The 23,426-nt window shown below is 39.3% G+C and overlaps 1 protein-coding gene across 1 annotated transcript in view; it reads left to right on the top strand.

Moving 5' to 3' along the window:
* Positions 1–23,426, top strand: part of WAC (WW domain containing adaptor with coiled-coil) — an 85,482-nt gene that overhangs the window by 36,656 nt on the left and 25,400 nt on the right. The window contains exon 5 of the mRNA XM_053715682.1: positions 16,317–16,432. Coding sequence (XP_053571657.1) covers positions 16,317–16,432 — 116 coding nt within the window. The remainder of the gene's footprint in view (positions 1–16,316; positions 16,433–23,426) is intronic.

Genomic DNA, 23,426 nt, shown 5'->3' with positions numbered 1-23,426 from the left:
CCTTTTCTGCATAAATTGAAAGTTGTGTATAGTGACCAAAATAATGTTTATATTGTTCAATTAAAATGAAACTTAAAAATCCTAAGATTTGTTTTCTTTCATGTAATTAGCAAGAGTCCATGAGCTAGTGACGTATGGGATATACATTCCTACCAGGAGGGGCAAAGTTTCCCAAACCTCAAAATGCCTACAAATACACCCCTCACCACACCCACAAATCAGTTTTACAAACTTTGCCTCCTATGGAGGTGGTGAAGTAAGTTTGTGCTAGATTCTACGTTGATATGCGCTCCGCAGCAAGTTGGAGCCCGGTTTTCCTCTCGGCGTGCAGTGAATGTCAGAGGGATGTGAGGAGAGTATTGCCTATTTGAATTCAATGATCTCCTTCTACGGGGTCTATTTCATAGGTTCTCTGTTATCGGTCGTAGAGATTCATCTCTTACCTCCCTTTTCAGATCGACGATATACTCTTATATATACCATTACCTCTACTGATTCTCGTTTCAGTACTGGTTTGGCTTTCTACTACATGTAGATGAGTGTCCTGGGGTAAGTAAGTCTTATTTTCTGTGACACTCTAAGCTATGGTTGGGCACTTTTATATAAAGTTCTAAATATATGTATTCAAACATTTATTTGCCTTGACTCAGGATGTTCAACGTTCCTTATTTCAGACAGTCAGTTTCATATTTGGGATAATGCATATGAATAAAACTATTTTTTTCTTACCTTAAAAATTTGACTTTTCCCTGTGGGCTGTTAGGCTCGCGGGGGCTGAAAATGCTTCATTTTATTGCGTCATTTTTGGCGCAAATTTTTTTTTCTGTTTCCGGCGTCATACGTGTCGCCGGAAGTTGCCTCATTTTTGACGTTCTTTTGCGCCAAAAATGTCGGCGTTCCGGATGTGGCGTCATTTTTGGCGCCAAAAGCGTTTAGCGCTAAAAAATATGGGCGTCACTTTTGTCTCCACATTATTTAAGTCTCATTTTTTATTGCTTCTGGTTGCTAGAAGCTTGTTCTCTGGCATTTTTTCCCATTCCTGAAACTGTCATTTAAGGAATTTGATCAATTTTGCTTTATATGTTGTTTTTTCTATTACATATTGCAAGATGTCCCATGTTGAAGCTGAGTCAGAAGATACTTCTGGAAAATCGCTGCCTGATGCTGGAGCTACCAAAGCTAAGTGTATCTGCTGTAAACTTTTGGTAGCTGTTCCTCCAGCTGTTGTTTGTATTGAATGTCATGACAAACTTGTTAATGCAGATATTTCCTTTAGTAAAGTTACATTACCTGTTGCTGTTCCATCAACATCTAATATTCAGGGTGTTCCTGATAACATAAGAGATTTTGTTTCTAAATCCATTAAGAAGGCTATGTCTGTTATTTCTCCTTCTAGTAAATGTAAAAAGTCTTTTAAAACTTCTCATTTTTCAGATGAATTTTTAAATGATCATCATTCTGATTCTGATAATGGCTCTTCTGGTTCAGAGGATTCTGTCTCAGAGGTTGATGCTGATAAATCTTCATATTTATTTAAAATGGAATTTATTCATTCTTTACTTAAAGAAGTCCTAATTGCATTAGAAATTGAGGATTCTGGTCCTCTTGATACTAAATCTAATCGTTTAGATAAGGTTTTTAAATCTCCTGTAGTTATTCCAGAAGTTTTTCCTGTTCCTGGTGCTATTTCTGAAGTAATTTCCAGGGAATGGAATAATTTGGGTAATTCGTTTACTCCTTCTAAACGTTTTAAGCAATTATATCCTGTGCCATCTGACAGATTAGAATTTTGGGACAAAATTCCTAAGGTTGATGGGGCTGTCTCTTCTCTTGCTAAGCGTACTACCATTCCTACGGCAGATGGTACTTCCTTTAAGGATCCTTTAGATAGGAAAATTGAATCCTTTCTAAGAAAAGCTTACTTGTGTTCAGGTAATCTTCTTAGACCTGCTATATCTTTGGCGGATGTTGCTGCAGCTTCAACTTTTTGGTTGGAAGCTTTAGCGTAACAAGTAACAGATCATAATTCTCATAGCATTCTTATTCTTCTTCAACATGCTAATTATTTTATTTGTGATGCCATCTTTGATATCATTAGAGTTGATGTCAGGTATATGTCTAGCTATTTTAGCTAGAAGAGCTTTATGGCTTAAAACTTGGAATGCTGATATGTCTTCTAAGTCTACTCTGCTTTCCCTTTCTTTCCAGGGTAATAAATTATTTGGTTCTCAGTTGGATTCTATTATCTCAACTGTTACTGGAGGGAAAGGAACTTTTTTTACAACAGGATAAAAAATCTAAAGGTAAATTTAGGTCTAATAATCGTTTTCGTTCCTTTCGTCACAACAAGGAACAAAAGCCTGATCCTTCATCCTCAGGAGCGGTATCAGTTTGGAAACCATCTCCAGTCTGGAATAAATCCAAGCCTTTTAGAAAATCCAAGCCAGCTCCTAAATCCACATGAAGGTGCGGCCCTCATTCCAGCTCAGCTGGTAGGGGGCAGATTACGTTTTTTCAAAGGAATTTGGATCAATTCCGTTCACAATCTTTGGATTCAGAATATTGTTTCAGAAGGGTACAGAATTGGCTTCAAGATAAGGCCTCCTGCAAAGAGATTTTTTCTTTCCCGTGTCCCAGTAAATCCAGTGAAGGCTCAAGCATTTCTGAAATGTGTTTCAGATCTAGAGTTGGCTGGAGTAATTATGCCAGTTCCAGTTCTGGAACAGCGGCTGGGGTTTTATTCAAATCTCTTCATTGTACCAAAGAAGGAGAATTCCTTCAGACCAGTTCTGGATCTAAAAATATTGAATCGTTATGTAAGGATACCAACATTCAAAATGGTAACTGTAAGGACTATCCTGCCTTTTGTTCAGCAAGGGCATTATATGTCTACAATAAATTTACAGGATGCATATCTGCATATTCCGATTCATCCAGATCACTATCAGTTTCTGAGATTCTCGTTCCTAGACAAGCATTACCAGTTTGTGGCTCTGCCGTTTGGCCTAGCAACAGCTCCAAGAATTTTTACAAAGGTTCTCGGTGCCCTTCTGTCTGTAATCAGAGAACAGGGTATTGTGGTATTTCCTTATTTGGACGATATCTTGGTACTTGCTCAGTCTTCACATTTAGCAGAATCTCATACGAATCGACTTGTGTTGTTTCTTCAAGATCATGGTTGGAGGATCAATTTACTAAAAAGTTCATTGATTCCTCAGACAAGGGTAACCTTTTGGGGTTTCCAGATAGATTCAGTGTCCATGACTCTATCTTTGACAGACAAGAGACGTCTAAAATTGATATCAGCTTGTCGAAACCTTCAGTCTCAATCATTCCCTTCGGTAGCCTTATGCATGGAAATTCTAGGTCTTATGACTGCTGCATCGGACGCGATCCCCTTTGCTCGTTTTCACATGCAACCTCTTCAGCTCTGTATGCTGAACCAGTGGTGCAGGGATTACACAAAGATATCTCAATTAATATCTTTAAAACCGATTGTACGACACTCTCTGACGTGGTGGACAGATCACCATCGTTTAGTTCAGGGGGCTTCTTTTGTTCTTCCAACCTGGACTGTAATCTCAACAGATGCAAGTCTTACAGGTTGGGGAGCTGTGTGGGGGTCTCTGACGGCACAAGGGGTTTGGGAATCTCAGAAGGTGAGATTACCGATCAATATTTTGGAACTCCGTGCAATTTTCAGAGCTCTTCAGTCTTGGCCTCTTCTAAAGAGAGAATCGTTCATTTGTTTTCAGACAGACAATGTCACATCTGTGGCATACATCAATCATCAAGGAGGGACTCACAGCCCTCTGGCTATGAAAGAAGTATCTCGAATTCTGGTTTGGGCGGAATCCAGCTCCTGTCTAGTTTCTGTGGTTCATATCCCAGGTATAGTCAATTGGGAAGCTGATTATCTCAGTCGCCATACGTTGCATCCGGGCGAATGGTCTCTTCACCCAGAGGTATTTCTTCAGATTGTCCAAATGTGGGGACTTCCAGAAATAGATCTGATGGCCTCTCATCTGAACAAGAAACTTCCCAGGTATCTGTCCAGATCCAGGGATCCTCAAGCGGAAGCAGTGGATGCATTGTCACTTCCTTGGAAGTATCATCCTGCTTATATCTTTCCGCCTCTAGTTCTTCTTCCAAGAGTGATCTCCAAGATTCTGAAGGAATGCTCGTTTGTTCTGCTGGTAGCTCCAGCATGGCCTCACAGGTTTTGGTATGCGGATCTTGTCCGGATGGCCTCTTGCCAACCGTGGGCTCTTCCGTTAAGACCAGACCTTCTGTCGCAAGGTCCTTTTTTCCATCAGGATCTCAAATCCTTAAATTTAAAGGTATGGAGATTGAACGCTTGATTCTTAGTCAAAGAGGTTTCTCTGACTCTGTGATTAATACTATGTTACAGGCTCGTAAATCTGTATCTAGGGAGATATATTATAGAGTCTGGAAGACTTACATTTCTTGGTGACTTTCTCATCATTTTTCCTGGCATTCTTTTAGAATTCCGAGAATTTTACAGTTTCTTCAGGATGGTTTGGATAATTTTTTGAATTTTTACCTAAGGTTGTGAATTCCAACAACATTAGTAGAGAAATTGTGGTTCCTTCATTATGTCCTAATCCTAAGAATTATAAGGAGAAATCATTGCATTCTTTGGATGTAGTTAGAGCTTTGAAATATTATGTTGAAGCTACTAAGAATTTCCGAAAGACTTCTAGTCTATTTGTTATCTTTTCCGGTTCTAGGAAAGGTCAGAAGGCCTCTGCCATTTCTTTGGCATCTTGGTTGAAATCTTTAATTCATCTTGCTTATGTCGAGTTGGGTAAAACTCCGCCTCAAAGGATTACAGCTCATTCTACTAGGTCAGTTTCTACTTCCTGGGCGTTTAGGAATGAAGCTTCGGTTGATCAGATTTGCAAAGCAGCAACTTGGTCTTCTTTGCATACTTTTTCTAAATTCTACCATTTTGATGTGTTTTCTTCTTCTGAAGCAGTTTTTGGTAGAAAAGTACTTCAGGCAGCTGTTTCAGTTTGAATCTTCTGCTTATGTTTTCAGTTTTTTTCATTATAAAATTTAAACTTTATTTTGGGTGTGGATTATTTTTCAGCGGAATTGGCTGTCTTTATTTTATCCCTCCCTCTCTAGTGACTCTTGCGTGGAAGTTCCACATCTTGGGTAGTCATTATCCCATATGTCACTAGCTCATGGACTCTTGCTAATTACATGAAAGAAAACATAATTTATGTAAGAACTTACCTGATAAATTCATTTCTTTCATTTTAGCAAGAGTCCATGAGGCCCACCCTTTTTGTGGTGGTTATGATTTTTTTGTATAAAGCACAACTATTCCAATTCCTTATTTTTTATGCTTTCGCACTTTTTTCTTATCACCCCACTTCTTGGCTATTCGTTAAACTGATTTGTGGGTGTGGTGAGGGGTGTATTTGTAGGCATTTTGAGGTTTGGGAAACTTTGCCCCTCCTGGTAGGAATGTATATCCCATACGTCACTAGCTCATGGACTGTTGCTAATATGAAAGAAATGAATTTATCAGGTAAGTTCTTACATAAATTGTTTTTTTGGGAAGGTGAACTGATGTTAAATGTGTGACAAATGTTTTGGATAAAAAAACAATGAATCCTGTCCTATGTACTCTCTAGAAAATGATACAACAATGTAGTTATGGGAGAATAATTGGATTCTGTATTTGTTTGCAGGACAAATGCTGGATATACTAGTGGCGCTCTCATTCCTTCATTTTGAAGAAACGGCTTTCTGCTTATCTGTTATCCTCTATATTTTAAAAAAATAAAAATTGTACTGTCATATTGGAGTGCTACTTTTTAACACTTTTTTTTTTTTTTTAACCCCTTCACTATCGGGGCTTTCAGAGAAGAACTTGTCTAAAATACCTGATCATTTTTAGCAGGATCCCTTTGTTCAGAAATTTCAGACATATGGCTTTGCTATTGCTTTATGGTAATTTGAAGGCCGCAAATTGCAGTTGCGCACCACACTTCTATTATTCCCGGCAGTGAAGAGGTTAATCAGTTAGGTTAATTTTAGCTTTAGTGTTCAGGTTACCTTCCCACCCCCTGATCCCTACATGATCCCTCCCAAACAGCTCTCGTCCCTCCCTCACCCCCCCACTGGTCACCACCATCCTAGGTACTAGCAGATAGTCTGTCAGTATAAAGATTTAAAGCACTTTTTTCTTTCTTTTTTTTTTTTTTTTTTTTCTTATGCATTTTTGAAATTCTAGGATTTACCAGTGCAACAAATAAAGGGGACTTTCAATAAGTATAAAATACTTCATGCTGAAAGTTCTTTTATTTATTTGCATCAGTACACTATTTTTTTTCAATGAGATGACGTTTCCACCTATTAGCCAATAGCCGTGCAGGCCAGCTGGCATTATGCCGTATAGCTAGCACGTTAAGATCACCTTATTGGAAAAATAGCATTCTTCCTTGGGCGGCATAAGGCGCTCAGCGCTGCATACTCTGCAGACAAATAAAGTAACTTTCTTTTTAAAGACACAATGAGTCCACGGATTTCATCCTTGTGGGATATTCACCTCCTGGTCAGCAGGAGGAGGCAAAGAGCACCACAGCAGAGCTGTTAAATAGCTCCTAGTGTTCCGGAAGGTGTATAAACTATGCACTGTGCGGGTAAAAACTGCTTGTCTATTGAAGTAATCTCTGAATTTCAAAAAAAGAATGGCAACGTTTTTAGAATGGTTTAAGACTCGTGAGCGCTATGTGCTAAATTGCCCAATAAGGAAAGATAATGAAGCAATGATATATGAAATGTTAGAAATAAATAATTTCTTTAATAAAATAGCATATAGCAAAATTCAGTACAATCTTTAAAATAAGGAAGTGACAATTATATAAAATTGGTTGGCCAACCTTCTAAAATAATGTTTGTATTGTTAATTATTCGTTAATCCATAAATTGTTGATTAAAAATATGGTCTAGTATTATCAGTTTTTTGGATACAATGTTCAGGTGCAAGAATCGCTTATACTATTACTATATATACTATTTTATACATAATGTATGTAGTAGTAGGAAATAGACAATCGTTATCCAAAGAAGATAATATTGTGTTTTTCAATGATCGTTGAACCTGAGTATATGTCGCTATATAAGTAACGATTACAACACAATAACGTAACAGTTATACAAGTGAACTTAAATGTTACATGTATTATAAAAGATAGATTTTACATGTATTTCAAAAGATATTTTAAGAGTAGCGATTTTTTGATGTGTGGTACCACAAAGTGAATACTAGTTGGGAGAGAGGTAAAAGTCTCTTCCGTTTTTTAAAACTGCAGTCTATATTTGATAAGTCTTTGGCTTACGGTTTTAGAGTCCAACTTCTCTTCTGTTTGTATAACTCAGTTGTTTTTAGCTGGTCCGTTTCCCGTAGACAGAGATCCTGTTGTTTGGAGAGAGAGGAGGAAGACCTTCTGTTGCTCCTTGCGGGGATTTTCACCCAAAGTGTTTAGCCGGTTCTTGGTCTGTTATTCTTATTCAACAGTTGTGCCAAGGAATTAGTTGTCCGGTCTTTATTATTTGTTTCCCCGATGCTGTAACTTTGAGCAGTGATTCATCAATCCTCTGCTGTAGCGGTTAGTTTTTTAAACTTTGCGCCTTTCTTTACAGGCTCTCTTCTATAGCCTTAGTCGATGGTCTGTAAGTTCTTCAAGATCTGTTCCTGAATCTCTCAGGTTATTTATATGATAATCCTGTAGTGGATGTTGAGATTAGTTCCGTACACCCGCTTTTCGAAGTTTATCGCGGTGCGGTTTATTCAGACGGTCCATTCTCCTGTGGATAATTTCTGTAGAGTATACTGTGGGGTATGTTGGTTGTTTCTGATGTGGATAGGCAACGCGTTTCAGCTGAGTGCTTCAGTGTTAAATAGCTCCTCCCTTCCCTCCCACCCCAGTCATTCTCTTTGCCTACGTTAGTCATAGGAAGAGGTAAAGGGAGGTGTTATAGATTCTTCAATCAAGAGTTTATTATTTTTAAAGTAGTGCCAGAGTGTGCTGCTTTGTTCTAGGGTGTAGCCGTAGTCCATATCAGTCTCTACAGTAGAGCTTTTGGTGGCTTTAAAGCAATGGGAACTTGTGGGACATAATTCTCACTGCACCTCCCATATTCTTTTGCTGCCCTTACACTGATGAAAACCTGAGGTGTATTTACTCAGGAATCTTGTTTAATTGCAGGTCCATGGGAGGGAGAGGACGTCACACACCTTGAAACTGCCGTGCTGCCAGGCAGAAGATGAGGTAAGTGCTAACTTAATTTCTGGTGGTGAGAAAACTCAGAATAAGTTGGAGCACTTTACTTTCTATATTCAGACCTCATATAATAATCGGCTCCTTCTAGGGGTTGCAGAAATATATTCTCCTAGTTTGCTAGGGGTTACTTGGGCAGTATGGAAGGCACTGGGGCTAATTGTGACTCTCCTTTTCTGGGGGTTCTTACTGATAGGTAACCGACCGGGAGATTTCATATGAGCTGTAATGCACAAGCTCAGTGTGAAGGGGATTCCCTTTTAACATTTATCAGAGGAGTTCGATGTACTGTAATGCAGAGACTCAGTGTGAGGGTGCTTTTCTGTTAGATAACGGACCATGCAACTTCATAATCAATGACGACTCAGTCAGTTATTTCTCCCATATCAATGGCTAAAAGACCGGGAGTTGACTATTGAAACGCCCACGGAGGGCGGAGCTTGTCTGTGTACTGTATTTCAGGATGCAAATTACGTGTAATGGTGCTGTTCTACTAATTTAACATATTAAGCTCCATGGCAATTGTTAAACTACCTAAGAAGGGAGATAGATTGCCCGGTTTATTTATCCCGGTAACTTAGCAAAGACAATAATGGCGACCGGGAGATAACCTTTCAAACCCCCACAAGGGGCGGGGCTTGTTTGGCGCCAGTTTAGTTGCACATTCCTTCCTAAGCTTCTGGTTATCGGAAGGAACAGGGGAACAGCACCCTTTTTTCTTAATGCTTCCGGTTATCGGAAGGACCTGGGAATTTGTCAGTGTTTGCGCTTAAAATGAAAGTGCTTCAGCTGAGTCACAAATTTGCATAGGAGGATTGTCAGACGCCAAAGCTGAGTTGTAGAGGGGTTTACATTTATCTGCCTCTTGTTTTTCCTATGCAGCTAATTTAAATAAAGAAGTTACTCTTTAGAATTTAAAGAAACAGTAACGGTTAAAGATGTTAGGTTTTTTTTTTTTTATTTGGCTCTCATACATATGTGAATCAATAGACCATACAAAGTGTCTCCTTTATGTTATTCCAACTACCAATCTCTTTTCTTGTTCATCTATGTTGTAAAGAACTTTCATAAGGGGATTGAGAATTTTTCCCATCAAGTGTTCAAATTTTTTTGTAGCTTACACATGCAGTGCCCTGCGCTTCCTCGCAAACTCCATCTGGAGTGGAGTTTCAAAACATCGCTCATATTAGGTCATGGCGATATCTGCATTTATTTCTGATTTAATGTCTGAAGGCAGAAGATGCTTCGGTAGCATATGGGGGGAATATCTCAGACTCTGTCTGGGTATCTCCTCTATCTGACACTGAAGTTGAACTTCAATAGTAATCTTTATCTGATCCGGAGGTTGCTTTTCTTTAATTTTAGCTTGAGTTTCTCCATTTGTAAATGTGGAGGTTTTTAGCTACCCTTGAGTCCAGTTACTAATACTAAATGTATCCTTCATGGTGAAGCCTTTTCTTGTACCATATAGGGTTATACCAGGTTTTGCAATGGCAGACAGCGGTGTGCATTGCTACCGTCACTAGTGTGGCGGTTTATTGGTTTGATGCGTTGTCTGAATCTTTCAGGACAGAAACTTCTGTGGATGAAACCCAGGATAGGATAAAAGCTCTTATACTGGCTAATTCCTTTTTTTACAGATGCTTCCCTTCAAGTTATCAATCTGGGAGCAGAGATTTAGGGTTTTTTCTATTCTAGCTCGCAGAGCATTATGGTTAAAGGCTTGGTCTGGGGATGTGTCGTCTAAGTTTTTAGCTATTCCTTTCAAGGGGTAGACCGATATCACGGGAGGTGAGGGTCATCCTCTCCCGCAGGATAAGAGAAACAAACTAATAGGACGACGGAGCAATTTTCTTTCCTTTCATAATTTTCCTCTTCTGCCTCCAAACAGGAACAGACTAGGCCTACATGGAGACCCAATCAATCTTGGAATAAGATCAGTCAATCCAAAAATCCTGCTGTTGAATCAAGGACAGCATGAAGGGCATGTCCCTGATCCGGGACCGGATCTTTTAGGGGGCAGGCTTTCCTGCTTCGCTCAAACTTGGGTTTGAGATGTTCAGGATCCCTGGGCAATAGAAATAGTGTCCCAGAGATGCAAGTTAGAATTCAAGATTTTGCCTCCCAAGGGCAGGTTTCTGCTTTCGAGATTGTCTGCAGACCAGACAAAAAAGAGAGGCGTTCTTACAGGTCCTTTTCCAGTTCAGGGTCTGGGATTTTATTCCAATTTGCTCATAGTTCCCAAAAAAGAGAGAACCTTTAGGCTAATTTTAGATCTCAAGAATCTGAACAATTTTCTCAGAGTACTGCTCTTCAAGATGGAAGCTATTCGTTCCATTCTCCCTTTGATCCAAGAGGGTCAATTTATGACAACAGTGGATTTAAGGGACACGTACCTGCATGTTCCCATTCACAGGAATCATATCAAGTTTCTTAGGTTTGCTTTTCTAGACAAACACTTCCAATGCGTGGCTCTAACTTTCGGTCTTGCCACAGCTCCTAGGATTTTCTCAGAGGTTCTGGGACCGCTGTTGGCGGTGCTTCGGTTACGGGGCATTGCAGTGGCGTCCTTTATGAACGACTTGCTAGTCCAGGCGCCATCCTTACAATCAGCAAGGTTCCACTCGGAAACGTCGCTTTCCTTCTCGCGATCTCACAGTGGGAAGGTAAATTTGGATAAGAGTTCCTTAGTCCCAAATTCATGGGTAGCTTTCTTGGGAACCATAATAGATTCCCTATTGATGAAGATTTTTCTGACAGAAGTCAGGAATTGAAAGATTTTCAATACTGTCTAGCTTTTCAGTCCACTCCTCGGCCATCAGTGGCTCAGTACATGGAGTTAATCGGGCTGATGGTAGCGGAAATGGACATCATCCCGTTTCCTAGGTTGTATCTCTGACCTCTGCAGTTAAACATGCTCAGTCAATGGAATGGAGATTATGCAGATTTGTCTCCTTGAATGCATTTAGTGAAGGAGACAAGGGATTCTCTTCAATGGTGGTTGTCTCTGGATCATCTTTTCCAGGGAATCTGTTGTCACAATCACCCAAAATGGTCTGCGAAAGCAGACGCCAGCCTTCTAGGGTTCCTTAATAGGCTCCGGTAGTGTGGACTCAGTCTGTTCTTCCTATAAACATCCTGGAGCTGAGAGCGATCTTCAATGCTCTTCTGGCCTGGCCTCAGTTAGCCTCTGTACAGTTTATCAGGTTCCAGTTGGACAACATAACTTCAGTGGCTTACATCACTCATCAGGGAGGAACGAGGAGTTCCTTAGCGATGACAGAGGTAACCAAGATTATTCAGTGGGATTCTTGTTGTCTGTCGACGACCCATATCCCAGGGGTGGACAACTGGGAGGCGGATTTTCTGAAGAGGCAGACTTTTCTTCCGGGGGAGTGGAAACTCCAACCGGAAGTGTTATCCAGTCTTATTCTCAGGTGGGGTCAGCCGGAATTAGACCTCTTGGCATCTCGACAGACTGCCAAGCTCCCGAGATATGGGTCAAGGTCCAGGGATTCCCAGGCGGAACTGATGGATGCTGTGGCGGTTCCTTGGACCTTCAGTCTAGCATACCAAATTCTTCCGTTTGTGCTTCTTCCTAGGATCGTTGCTCGGATCAAGCAGGAGAGGGCATCAGTGATCCTCATTGTTCCTGCTTGACTTTGCGGGATTTGGTATGCGGATCTGGTGGATATGTCATCTCTGCCACTGTGGAGACTTCTGTTGAAGAAGGACCTTCTAATTCAAAGGTCTTTCTTTCACCCTAATTTAGTTTCTCTGAGGCTTACTGCTTGGAGATTGAACACTTATTTTTGTCTAAGCGGGGTTTTTCTGACTCGATCATAGAGACCATGATTCAGGCTTGCAAGCCTGTAACTAGAAAGATTTTCCATAAGATATGGCGTAAATATCTCTGGTGTGTATCCAAGAGCTACTCATAGAGTAAAGTTATGATTCCTAGAATTTTGTCTTTTCTCCAAGTGGGTTTGGAGAAAGGCTTATTGTCTGATTCCCTAAAGGGTCAAATCTTGGCAATATCCTTTTATTTTGTTTCGGAAGCGTCTGGCGGATGTTTCGGATGTACATTAATTTTGTCAGGCCTTGGTCAGGATCAAGCCTGTGTTCAAACAAGTTTCTCCTCCATGGAGTCTGAATTTAGTTCTTAAACTTCTTCAAGGGGTTCCGTTTGAGCCTTTGCATTCCTTCGATATTAAGTTATCTTGGAAAATTGTATTTCTTGTTGCTATTTCCTCTGCTTGTAGAGTGATAGAGCTCTCGCCATTGCAGTGTGAGTCTCCTTACCTTATTTTCCATTCCGATAAGGTAGTTTTATGTGCTACGTTAGGATTTCTTCCTACGGTTGTTTCTGATCGGAACATTAATCAGGAGATTGTTGTTCTTTTCTTGTGTCCTCATCCTTCTTCTCAGAAGGAACAACTCTATACAATTTGGACGGGGTCCGTGCTTTTTCTACTGCAGGAGACTAAGGATTTTTGTCTGTCTTTTCTTTGTTTGTGGTTTTCTCAGAAAAATGTAAGGGACAGACGGCTACGGCTACTTCTCTTTCTTTCTGACTGAAGAGTTTCATACATTTTGCATAGGAGACTGCTGGACAGCAGTCTCCAGAGAGTGTTACCACTCATTCCACGAGGGCTGTAGCTTCCTCATGGGCATTCAAAAATGAAGCTTCTGTAGAACAGATTTGCAAGGCTGCAACTTTGTCCTCTCTTCATACTTTTTCTAAATTTTACAAATTTGATACTTTTGCTGAGGCTGTTTTTAGGAGAAAGGTTTTTCAAGCAGTGGTCCCTTCCGTTTAGGGTCCCTGTCTTGTCCCTCCCTTATAATCAGTGTACTCTAGCTTTGGTATTGTATCCCACAAGTAAGGATGAAATCCGTGGACACGTGTCTTTAAAAAGAAAAGAAAATTTATGCTTACCTGATAAATTTATTTATTTTTAGACACGATGAGTCCACGGCCCCTCCTGTTCTCTGAGACAGGTTATTAATTTTTGTAAGCTTCAGACACCTCTGCACCTTGGCTTTTCCTCGTCCTAACTTCGGTCGAATGACTGGAGTGGGAGAGAAGGGAGGAGCTATTTAACAGCTCTGCTGTGGTGCTCTTTGCCGCCTCCTGCTGACCAGGAGGTGAATATCCGTGGACTCATCGTGTCTAAAAAGAAATACATTTATCAGGTAAGCATAAATTTTCTTTTCAGCATGAAGTATTTTATACTTCAAGACTGAAAGTCCCCTTTATTTGTTGCACTGGTAAATCCTAGCATTTCAAAACAACAACGTTTACCATAACTTTTTTTTATTTTTATATATTTTTTTCCCTATTTGGTGCAGTGTGTCCAACTTGACACTTTCCTACCCCATGATCCCCCCCTTCTAAAAAGTGTCTGCCATCTTAGGTACTGGCAACTGTCTGCCAGTACTTGTTAAAAAAAAATTGTATAAAACTTTTTTTTTAATACTTTCTGTAGTATAGAGGCCCCCGCATTTTTTATGTAGTATAGCTCCTTTGTACCTCGCTCTTCTTTTTTTTTTTTTTTTTTTTTTGTGTGTGTGTGTGTGTAGAGCACTCTGTAGACCACCCACCTGCCTCCTGGATTCCCTCCCGCCAGCACAAGCAGATGATAGTTACATACGGTAACACACAGCGTCACCGTCTGTAACAATCTGACATCTTCCTTCATATGGAACCTGAGAAATGATCGCATTCCGGTTCCATATTCAGGCAGATGCCATGTGCTCAGGAACTCCAGCTCTTAGCTGTAACTGCTGGTGTTCTTGCAGCTCATTCACATATGTGTTGTGCAGTACAATAAGCAAAGTATCGAACAACGTATATACATAATGGGTTAAAGGAACACTCAAGTCAAAATCAACTTTTTTGATTTGGATAGAGCATTCAGTTTTAAAACACTTTACAATTTACTTCCATTAATACATTTTGCACAGTCTTTATATTCACACTTTCTGGGGAACAATATCCTACTGAGCATGTGCACAAGCTCATAGGATATACGTTTTCTAGTCTGTTATTGGCTGATGTCTGTCACATGATGCAGTGGGCTTGAAAATGGGAGAAAATATAAATTTGTCAGAAAAAAAAATCAGCTTATTGGAAATTCAGAGTAAGTGCTATTTCATTGTCTTTGTATTCTGTATTTGTTGAATATGTAATTCTACTGCAGTGAGTGGTCCTTTAAATGTCACAAAAAATGGAAACGTATTAAACCTGGTTGTGAATCTAGCAGGGAGTGTATTTGGGTATTAATATCTAGTTGCTTTCTGGGCATTACTTTCTTGGTTGACGGTAACGTGCATCACAAACATTTAAAAAAACAAATAAAATATATCTGAGACAAATATATATTTTATAAAAATTTATATATTTTAAAATATTTCTTAAGCAACAAAGAAAAAACATTGTGTCCCTTTTAATGGGATGTCAGTCATTTTTATGTATGCATTACAAGTTACTGTGTTGGCTAAATATCTACATATAAAGTAAAAGTTTTAAAAGCATCCCGAATTGTCTATTTTGTCATTAAAAAGACATTATACACCAATTTTTCATTTAGCTGCATGTAATAGACATTACTATAAAGAATAATATGCACATATACTGATATAAAAATCCAGTATAAAACAGTTTAAAAACATACTTAGAAGCTCCCAGTTTAGCTCTATTAAAAGGATTAGCTAGAACACCCACTGAAACTAGGAAATATTCAGACACTCCCCCCCCCCCCCCTGCATATGAAAAAACCCTTTACACATACAGGAGCACGCTGGAGTAGGTATACGTCAGTATTCTCCTAAAACTTTGGTATATGCTATGTATAAATGGATTATCTACAAAACATTTATGCAACGAAAAATTGAGTGTATAATATCCCTTTTAACATTTTTTTTTCTTTTTTTAGAAAAATCATGTGATTTGAAATAACTTTCCAATTTACTTCTGTTATCTAGCTTGCTTCATTCTCTTTTCTTTTGTTAAAGGAGCAGCAATGCACTACTGGGAGCTAGCTGAGCACATCAGTTAAGCCAGTGACAATAGATGTGCAGCAACAAATTACCAGCTAGTTTCCTGTAGTGCAAATCTGAGCCTACCTAGGTATGTTCAACACAAAACAAATTTATCTAAAGTAATTTGGAAAGTTGTATACTTTTTGAATTTACTGTCCCTTTAATTGGTTTTATTGCAGCTGACTGTTAATGAATGTACAGCATTATTTTCTTATGTATCTATGCAAAAGCCATTATTAATCTCTTAACGACCTTGGGCTCTCTCTGCTGCAATCTCGCAAAAAATAGAGGGTTCAGGGAAGGCTCAGGGGGAGGCTGATCTCTACACTAAAGCTAAAATTAACCCTACAAGCTACCTAATTAACCCCTTCACTGCTGCTGGGCAAAAGTGTGGTGCGCAGCTGAATTTAGTGGCCTTCTAATTACCAAAAAGTAATGCCAAAGCCATAAATGTCTATTTCTGAACAAAGTGGATCCTTAAGAAGCCTTTACAACCATATGTGCCATGATTGCACAAGCTGTTTTTCACAATTTAAGGTTTCTCACTGAAATAATTTTCAAAGTGAACAGATTTTTTTATTTGATCACATTTGGCGGTGAAATGGTGGCATGAAATATACCAAAATGGGCCTAGATCAATACTTTGGATTGTCTACTAAAAAATATATATATAGTTTTGATAGGTAAATTAAAAAAAAAACAAACAAAAAAAACAAGGCTCTATTTCTGTTTAAATGTGGTGATGGCAAAAATGCTCTGGTCTTTTGGGGAAGATTTTTTCTGAAATACCTGTTCCTTAAAGGGTTAACTTTAAATGTTCATAAGATTTTGGCTTACCATAAGAGTTTATTCCAGTGAATGTACAAATTCAAATAGCTGCCGGAAACCATGAAAATGTTTGTGTTATGCAGCATGATTTGCTTCCTTGGACTTATTTATTTTGTTTGTTTCTAGGCTTATGATCCTGCCGATGACTGGTCGGAACACATCAGCTCTTCTGGAAAAAAATATTACTACAACTGCAGAACTGAAGTCTCTCAGTGGGAAAAACCTAAAGAATGGCTTGAGAGGTACACTTGTATTTGGTAACTTTGTTTTAGATGAGTCTACAGTAAGCTCTTGGTCTTTGGAATGCCACATAACACGTGACACTCACTTTCTTTTGCAAGATGTACCGAGTCCATGGTTTCATCCCTACTTGTGGGATATTATCCTTCCTAACAGGAAGTGGCAAAGAGAGCACCCACAGCAGAGCTGTCTATATAGCTCCCCCCTTAACTCCACCCCCAGTCATTCTCTTTGCCGGCTCTAAGCAGGAAGGGTAAAGTGAAAGAGGTGATAAACTGTTAGTTTTTATTTTTCTTCAAGCAAGAGTTTATTATTTTTAAATGGTACCGGTGTGTACTATTTACTCTCAGGCAGGAGATGGATGAAGATTTCTGCCTAGAGGAGGATGATCTTAGCATTTGTAACTAAGGTCCACTGCTGTTCTCACAGACGCTGAGGAGTACAGGAAAAATTCAGTGTGAGGAACTGTTTCTTGCTATACAGCAATGAGGTATGTTCAGTCATTTTTTCTGGAGAGACACTGATATTTCAGAAAGGCTGACAGTATCCCCATGAGGGTAAGGGTAAGCAGTAATCCTAGAGCTAAAAAGAAGGGCATTACTTAGCTTGCTTATGGGGCCAATTACATATATGGTTGACACTGAATGTAAAATGTTTGTGTGCAAACGTTTTTTGGATGGGAGTGCATTAAAGGGACAGTCAACCCAAAAATTACTTTAACTTATTTAGATTAGTTAACTATTTATCTTTACAGTAAACTGTAGCCAAATTTCCATCTAAATAAACTTTGGCAGAAAATAAACTTACTAGATCTCATCTGGCAGTTTGGAAATGGTTGCCTGACGTCTCCAAAAAGCTTGCACTAGTACAGGATCCTTTTCTCGAGTCTAGTAGTCTCGTCCCTGTGCGCTCCTGCAATTTCAGCTAACAGCTGTTCATACCCGGCCGGCACTCACTGCCTCTCATCCATGCTGTGCGCTGTGTGTTACAGAGACTGAGAGGCAGTGAGTGCCGGGCAGGCAGCGATATGATGGTCTGAGATTAGAGAGAAATGTTTTTTTTTTTTTTGGTTTTTCCCTCACTACACAGTCCTCTCTGATCGACTTTTTCGTGCACCATCAGCATTACTTGTATATACGATTTATAATTCTGACAGATGGCAATCCTAAGAAAGAGGAACTCTGTGAAATGTTGGCACAGGTTGTTTTAAATGAATTAAATTCATTCCAGCTATCACTGTGTTTGTACCTTGATTTCCCCCAGAAGATTTCACCTATTTGATTCTACTGAAAGAAATACAATTTGCTTACTAAGCAGAGGCTTCATAACGTTCCTTGTTACACAAAATGTCATATCCTGTATAAAAAAATAATACGCTGAGCTGCAGGGTTTATTCTCAGCTTAAAATAATGTTATGTGAAGTTTGTTATAATCAGGGAATCTTGTAACCAGAATATTACGTTATTGATCTAACCACTTCTGCCCAGGAACAGTCTCTTCTTCAAAATCACCGTAGAGCACAGCTTGATTGCAGCCCAGCGTAGAAATAGGAGTTAATTTTTTATATTTTTTTAGGTCTGAAAGGTTTGTCTACACCTTTATGACTTATACAGATGAAGGATTTATTGCTGGAAAATATTACAAAATGCCACGTAATTATTTAAGTGAACCATTCGCTTAAACTGGAATAATCCATTTTTCTTTCATGTAATTAGCAAGAGTCCATGAGCTAGTGACGTATGGGATATACGTTCCTACCAGGAGGGGCAAAGTTTCCCAAACCTTAAAATGCCTATAAATACACCCCTCACCACACCCACAAATCAGTTTTACAAACTTTGCCTCCTATGGAGGTGGTGAAGTAAGTTTGTGCTAGATTCTACGTTGATATGCGCTCCGCAGCAGGTTGGAGCCCGGTTTTCCTCTCAGCGTGCAGTGAATGTCAGAGGGATGTGAGGAGCGTATTGCCTATTTGAATGCAATGATCTCCTTCTACGGGGTCTATTTCATAGGTTCTCTGTTATCGATCGTAGAGATTCATCTCTTACCTCCCTTTTCAGATCGACGATATACTCTTATATATATACCATTACCTCTGCTGATTTTCGTTTCAGTACTGGTTTTGCTTTCTACAAACATGTAGATGAGTGTCCTGGGGTAAGTAAGTCTTATTTTCTGTGACACTCTAAGCTATGGTTGGGCACTTTTTTATAAAGTTCTAAATATATGTATTCAAACATTTATTTGCCTTGACTCAGGATGTTCAACATTCCTTATTTTCAGACAGTCAGTTTCATATTTGGGATAATGCATTTGATTCAATCATTTTTTCTTACCTTAAAAAATTTGACTTTTTCCCTGTGGGCTGTTAGGCTCGCGGGGGCTGAAAATGCTTCTTTTTATTGCGTCATTCTTGGCGCTGACTTTTTTGGCGCAAAAAAATAAAAATAAAAACATTTTCTGTTTCCGGCGTCATACGTGTCGCCGGAAGTTGCGTCATTTTTGACGTTCTTTTGCGTCAAAAGTGTCGGCGTTCCGGATGTGGCGTCATTTTTGGCGCCAAAAAGCATTTAGGCGCCAAATAATGTGGGCGTCTTATTTGGCGCTAAAAAAATATGGGCGTCACTTTTGTCTCCACATTATTTAAGTCTCATTATTTATTGCTTCTGGTTGCTAGAAGCTTGTTCACTGGCATTTTTTTCCCATTCCTGAAACTGTCATTTAAGGAATTTGATCAATTTTGCTTTATATGTTGTTTTTTCTATTACATATCGCAAGATGTTCCACGTTGCAACTGAGTCAGAAGATACTTCAGGAAAATCGCTGCCCGGTGCTGGAGCTACCAAAGCTAAGTGTATCACTTTTGGTATCTGTTCCTTCAGCTGTTGTTTGTATTAAATGTTAAGACAAACTTGTTAATGCAGATAAAATTTCCTTTAGTACTGTTACATTACCTGTTGCTGTTCCGTCAACATCTAATACTCAGAGTGTTCCTGATAACATAAGAGATTTTGTTTCTAAATCCATTAAGAAGGCTATGTCTGTTATTTCTCCTTCTAGTATACATAAAAGTCTTTTAAAACTTCTCTTTTTTCAGATGAATTTTTAAATGAACATCATCATTCTGATACTGATAATGGTTCTTCTGGTTCAGAGGTTTTCTGTCTCAGAGGTTGATGCTGATAAATCTTTGTATTTGTTCAAGATGGAATTTACTAATGATTTACTAATGATACTAAATCTAAACGTTTAAATAAGGTTTTTAAATCTCCTGTAGTTATTCCAGTGTTCAAGTGTTTCCTGTCCCTGATGCTATTTCTGAAGTAATTTCCAGGGAATGGAATAATTTGGGTAATTCATTTACTCCTTTTTAAACGTTTTAAGCAATTATATCCTGTGCCATCTGACAGATTAGAGTTTGGGACAAAATCCCTAAGGTTAATGGGGCTGTCTCTACTCCTGCTATATTTTTAGCGGATGTTGCTGCAGCTTCAACTTTTTGGTTAGAAGCTTTAGCGCAACAAGTAACAGATCATAATTCTCATAGCATTATTATTCTATAACATGCTAATTATTTTATTTGTGATGCCATCTTTGATATCATTAGAATTGATGTCAGGTGTATGTCTCTAACTATTTTAGCTAGAAGAGCTTTATGGCTTAAAACTTGGAATGCTGATATGTCTTCTAAGTCAACTTTGCTATCCCTTTCTTTCCAGGGTAATAAATTATTCGGTTCTCAGTTGGATTCTTTTATCTCAACTGTTACTGGAAGGAAGGGAACTTTTTTACCACAGGATAAAAAATCTGAGGTAAATTTAGGTCTAATAATTGTTTTCGTTCCTTTCATCACAACAAGGAACAAAAGCCTGATCCTTCATCCTCAGGAGCGGTATCAGTTTGGAAACCTTCTTCACTTTGGAATATATCCAAGCCTTATAGAAACCCAAAGCCAGCTCCTAAGTCCCCATGAAGGTGCTGCCCTCATTCCAGCTCAGCTGGTATGGGGCAGTTTACATTCTTTTCAAAGAAATTTGGATCAATTCCGTTCACAATCTCTGGTTTCAGAACTTTGTTTCAGAAGGGTACAGAATTGGCTTCAAGTTAAGGCCTCCTGCAAAGAGATTTTTTTCTTTCCCGTGTCCCAGTAATCCCAGCAAAGGCTCAAGCATTTCTGAAATGTGTTTCAGATCTAGAGTTGGCTGGAGTAATTATGCCAGTTCCAGTTCTGGAACAGGGGCTGGGGTTTTATTCTATCTCTTCATTGTACCAAAGAAGGTCAATTCCTTCAGACCAGTTCCGGATCTATCAATATTGAATCGTTATGTAAGGATACCAACATTCAAGATGGTAGCTGTAAGGACTATCCTGCCTTTTGTTCAGCAAGGGCATTATATGTCTACAATAGATTTACAGGATGCATATCTGCATATTCCGATTCATCCAGATCACTTTTAGTTTCTGAGATTCTCTTTTTTAGACAAGCATTACCAGTTTTGTGGCTCTACCATTTGGCTTAGCATCAGCTCCAAGAATTTTTACAAAGGTTCTCGGTGCCCTTCTGTCTGTATTCAGAGAACAGGGTATTGGTATTTCCTTATTTGGACGATATCTTGGTACTTGCTCAGTCTTCACATTTAACAGAATCTCATACGAATCGACTTGTGTTGTTTCTTCAAGATCATGGTTGGAGGATCAATTTACCAAATAGTTCATTGATTCCTCAGACAAGGGTAACCTTTTTAGGTTTCCAGGTAGATTCAGTGTCTATGACTCTGTCTTTGTCAGACAAGAGAAGTCTAACATTGATATCAGCTTGTCAAAACCTTCAGTCACAATCATTCCCTTTGGTAGCCTTATGCATGGAAATTTTAGGTCTTATGTCTGCTGCATCGGACGCGATCTCCTTTGCTCATTTTCACATGCGACCTCTTCAGCTCTGTATTGTGAACCAATGGTGCAGGGATTACACTAAGATATCTCAATTAATATCTTTAAAACCGATTGTACGACACTCTCTGACGTGGTGGACAGATCACCATCGTTTAGTTCAGGGGACTTCTTTTGTTCTTCCGACCTGGACTGTAATTTCAACACATGCAAGTCTTACAGGTTGGGGAGCTGTGTGGGGGTCTCTGACGGCACAAGGGGTTTGGGAATCTCAGGAGGTGAGATTACCGATCAATATTTTGGAACTCCGTGCAATTTTCAGAGCTCTTCAATCTTGGCCTCTTCTGAAGAGAGAGTCGTTCATTTGTTTTCAGACAGACAATGTCACAACTGTGGCATACATCAATCATCAAGGAGGGACTCACAGTCCTCTGGCTATGAAAGAAGTATCTCGAATTCTGGTTTGGGCGGAATCCAGCTCCTGTCTAATCTCTGCGGTTCATTTCCCAGGTATAGACAATTGGGAAGCGGATTATCTCAGTCGTCAAACATTGTATCCGGGCGAATGGTCTCTTCACCCAGAGGTATTTCTTCACATTGTTCAAATGTGGGAACTTCCAGAAATAGATCTGATGGTTTCTCATCTAAACAAGAAACTTCCCAGGTATCTGTTCAGATCCCGGGATCCTCAGGCGGAGGCAGTGAATGCATTATCACTTCCTTGGAAGTATCATCCTGCCTATATCTCTCCGCCTCTAGTTCTTCTTCCAAGAGTAATCTCCAAGATTCTGAAGGAATGCTCGTTTGTTCTGCTGGTAGCTCCAGCATGGACGGATTCTTTTTCGGATGGCCTCTTGCTAACCGTGGGCTCTTCCGTTAAGACCAGACCTTCTGTCGCAAGCTCCTTTTTTCCATCAGGATCTCAAATCTTTAAATTTAAGGGTATGGAGATTGAACGCTTGATTCTTGGTCAAAGAGGTTTCTCTGACTCTGTGATTAATACTATGTTACAGGCTCGTAAATCTGTATCTAGAGAGATATATTATAGAGTCTGGAAGACTTATATTTCTTAGTGTCTTCTCATCATTTTTCCTGGCATTCTTTTAGAATTCCGAGAATTTTTTACAGTTTCTTCAGGATGGTTTAGATAAAGGTTTGTCCGCACGTTCCTTGACAGGACAAATCTCTGCCCTTTCTGTTCTTTTTCACAGAAAGATTGCTAATCCTCCTGATATTCATTGTTTTGTACAAGACTTGGTTCGTATAAAACCTGTCATTCAGTCAATTTCTCCTCCTTGGAGTTTGAATTTGGTTCTGGGGGCTCTTCTAGTTCCTCCTTTTGAACCCATGCATTCATTTGGACATTAAACTTCTTTCTTGGAAAGTTTTGTTTCTTTTGGCCATCTCTTCTGCCAGAAGAGTCTCTGAATTATCTGCTCTTTCTTGTGAGTCTCCTTTTCTGATTTTTCATCAGGATAAGGCGGTGTTGCGAACTTCTTTTGAATTTTTTCCTAAGGTTGTGTATTCTAACAACATTAGTAGAGAAATTGTGGTTCCTTCATTATGTCCTAATCCTAAGAATTCTAAGGAGAAATCATTGCATTCTTTGGATGTTGTTAGAGCTTTGTAATATTATGTTGAAGCTACTAAGTCTTTCAGAAAGACTTCTGCCATTTCTTTGGCATCTTGGTTGAAATCTTTAATTCATCATGCCTATGACGAGTCGGGTAAAACTCTGCCTCAAAGGATTACAGCTCATTCTACTAGGTCAGTTTCTACTTCCTGGGCGTTTAGGAATGAAGCTTCGGTTGATCAGATTTGCAAAGCAGCAACTTGGTCCTCTTTGCATACTTTTACTAAATTCTACCATTTTGATGTGTTTTCTTCTTCTGAAGCAGTTTTTGGTAGAAAAGTACTTCAGGCAGCGGTTTCAATTTGAATCTTCTGCTTATGTTTTCATTAAACTTTATTTTGGGTGTGGATTATTTTCAGCAGGAATTGGCTGTCTTTATTTTATCCCTCCCTCTCTAGTGACTCTTGCATGGAAAGATCCACATCTTGGGTAGTCATTATCCCATACGTCACTAGCTCATGGACTCTTGCTAA

The sequence above is a fragment of the Bombina bombina genome, chromosome 5, assembly GCF_027579735.1.
Source record: "Bombina bombina isolate aBomBom1 chromosome 5, aBomBom1.pri, whole genome shotgun sequence".
Lineage (NCBI taxonomy): Eukaryota > Metazoa > Chordata > Amphibia > Anura > Bombinatoridae > Bombina > Bombina bombina.
The sequence above is the reverse complement of the archived record's forward strand: the minus strand, read 5'-3'. Positions and strand labels throughout refer to the sequence as shown.